The sequence below is a fragment of the Cupressus sempervirens genome, chromosome 1 (assembly GCF_028749045.1).
Source record: "Cupressus sempervirens isolate cs-2001-9-10 chromosome 1, ASM2874904v1, whole genome shotgun sequence".
In the NCBI taxonomy this organism is placed as follows: domain Eukaryota; kingdom Viridiplantae; phylum Streptophyta; class Pinopsida; order Cupressales; family Cupressaceae; genus Cupressus; species Cupressus sempervirens.
In genome coordinates, this window is record NC_143118.1 from 299,621,127 (window position 1) to 299,624,269 (window position 3,143).

The window sequence follows — 3,143 nt, forward strand, 5'->3', positions numbered from 1 at the left end:
GCTCTCTACACTCGCTTATTTGGGCGAAGTTGGCTATGAAATCAATTTATGCATGCAGATAACTATTTACAGCTTTGATGATTGGGTATTTAGAGAAATTCAGTTTATTTTACCCTACCATTGTTTTCCATTTTCGTTAAAAATAACAGATAAAAATTAACCCACTCTAAAACATATCCTTTGCATTTTACTTATTCTGAAATTTACAGTTTCAGAGAACCATATCATAAGTAAAGGAGAAACGGAAAAAAGAAAATGTTTACATTTCAATGTTCTTACTAATCCATGTTCCATAATTCATCAGAATAAAACTCTCTAGAGGAGAAAGCTTCTGGCGAAGGAGTGCTATGTAAAGAATAACCTACTTCGCTATTTCTATATAATTCAGAACAAAAAATGTGCCTTGAGAAATTATAAGCTAAATCGTTTGAATCCTCTACCTGAGCCAAAGCTGCCCTAATTTCGACACCATCCAGAGCATGAGCAGCATTTTGTTCTTCACATTCAATTGGACTTCCATGAAAGGAACTAATGGCAGTATCCTTTTGTTCTTTCTCCTTCTCAGTTCCTTTTTCAAGATCAATTGTTAGACTTTCAGATGGGATTGGAAGCGAGGAAGAAAGAGTTGAACTCTCATAATGTACTTTTCTTTCAACATTTTTCTTTTGTTGAAATTTCTTCTTGAGATGGGCTTTCCAATAATTCTTGATTCCATTGTCTGTTCTGCCTGGTAAACACTGCGCAATCCGAGACCACCTGAATTTGAAAATATCATGGAAGAAATTAAGCTTGAAAAAATGAATCAACTTTGATTATTTAAGATTTTTTTAAATTTAAGAATCATGTCTTAGTGTGTGATGTTTAAGCCTTTGTCTTAGATCACAATAAAATTTCTTTTAACAAAAAGGAATGAAATTTATACCTGTTTCCCCAATGAGCATGGAGATCGATAATCAGACATTCTTCCTCTGCAGTTATGTTCTTGTGATTGAGATCGGGACTAAGATAGTTGACCCATCTCAACCTACAGCTCCTACCACTTCTATTAAGCCCTGCTTCATTTCTAAATAAATTAGATACTATTTCTCCAAATGGGTATTTGAGAACTTGGGTAGACTAGCTATACCTGATGCTTTGGCTACAAGATCCCAACGCCCTTCACCATTGATGGCAATGTAAGAAATGAGCCTACGATCCTCCTCAGTAGTCCAAGGCACTCTCTTTCGTTCGCCTTTCTTCAAACATCCAGCACTTGTGTCCGCCATTTTACTCATTTTCTGAATGTTTCAGAGAGCTGAAACAAAAAATATTCTGATTAAATAAAGTGGGAAAGACCCAAACCAAAATTGTTATTCTTACTCACAAATAAGGTATAATAGCATCCTATTAGACCTATCTAGGACAAGAATATATCTTGTCTAAAATAGACCAAACAATCAGAGCCAAACTCAAAATCCATCAAACCATACATACCTCACTGTATGTATCCAGGGAACCACAAGAGTGTTGTAGAACAGTGTTGATGGTTTACCGAATACCTAATTTAGAAACATGTTTAGTCGAAACCCAAAATAAGAATAAAAATAGAGACAGCCAATAATGTCATCAAACTTATCTTCTCCCGTCTTTTACTCTGCCATTTGCTGATTGATTGGATGGAAGAAATTTAATCAGTTCTTGAAGACTGAGAAAGGCTGAACAAAACCGACCAATTATATGAAATTAAATCTTACCCAATAGAGGAAAGCTGCCTACTGGATCTAAAAGCTACTCCCAGAAATAGCAATATCAACTGCTGACACGTTTTCTTTCCCTTAATGGTCCAGCAACCTTTTCTTAAGAGTTCGTGACATCCCCATAATTTTGTCTGTAGACTAAGTAGTATGACAGATAAGGGATTCCCGCATACAAGTGTACGAAAGTGACAGAAACAGTTTGTTTACAACTTTAAAATCTCCCTCGACAGACATAAATTATATGAACCTACTGGCGTGGAGAGAAATTATAGGCTAAATGTTAGTGGGCTTAAATTTTGTGAGCATCTGTAAGATTTTTCATACCCAGTCGCTGCCTCGAAATTTGTTTTTCGTTTATAAAATGGGAAGGAAGTGTCCAATCATTTCTTGTCCTTGATGTTCCTCGCAGTTCTATTGGTCCGTTCTTCTGTAAAGACGAATGGGAGCAATAATTCCATCTGTTTCCAACTTTAATCATCAGACCATTGGGGTTTACTAAATTATTTGAATATGCTTGCTTTTGTCAATGGCCCTTGGTCTACACGTGAAGTTAAAAGGTTCTTAAAGAGTCCAATAGGGATCATGTTATGTTCACCCATAATAGTTGCTCACCAAAAAATAGTACTTTGTGTACAAATGGACCAATCATCAATTAAAAATGGTAAAAAAAGATCAACTATTAGTACATGTGTGATTTGTTGTTAGTATATTTGCTATAATTTTGAGGGCTTTTTATGAGTTTTAATTAGAAGATCTATAATAGTAGACATATCGGTCTTTAGAACATGGATGACTCTCTCCCCTAATACCATATTCAAATTTTTTCCATAACTTTTTCCCTATTATTCGTCTTTTTTATGTATATTTGAGCTCTAGATTATTTAGCTTTTCTTTGTTCATCATTATTCTAGATCATGAATAAATGTTCTATGACCATGTTAGGTGATGTTCATTTGTTCTTGAATTCATGGTCTCTAACATGTTAGCTTAAATAAGGTAGAGGGGGTTTTAATTTAGGGAGTTTCTCTACTAGGATGGGAGTAATGTAACTTCATTAACCATCATTCAATTCTCTTGTTTGCATTTTTAAGTGTATAATATGTACTTTTTAGGGAGTTTCCTCATTAGTATGGGAGTATGAGACTTCCTTGGTTATGAGCAATACCTCTTGTTTGAAGTTTGTGATTATAGTTTGTATGAGGAAAAATTGTGTAATGTCGCAAATTTTGCAAGCATCAGAGTTTCCAGGATTAACCTATTATTTTGATCCTTGTAGGCTAATTATTGTGGATGGAGGGTCTTATGAGGCATTGGCTTGGCTAGGCAGGGTCTTGTTTTCTCCATAATATAGTAAGCTACAAGTTGGTCTTCATTTGGGCTTAGATTTGTGTACATACTATTTGTGGT

The 3,143-nt window shown here is 35.0% G+C and overlaps 1 protein-coding gene across 1 annotated transcript; it reads right to left on the minus strand.

Moving 5' to 3' along the window:
- Positions 1–278: 278 nt before the first annotated feature.
- Positions 279–1,265, minus strand: LOC149577306 (myb-related protein MYBAS2-like). The gene is made up of 3 exons (XM_089796032.1): positions 1,127–1,265; positions 923–1,052; positions 279–756 (listed from the first exon to the last, which is right to left on the minus strand). Exons 1-3 carry the CDS (start codon positions 1,263–1,265, stop codon positions 279–281), a joined length of 747 nt encoding a protein of 248 aa, XP_089652158.1.
- Positions 1,266–3,143: the final 1,878 nt, after the last annotated feature.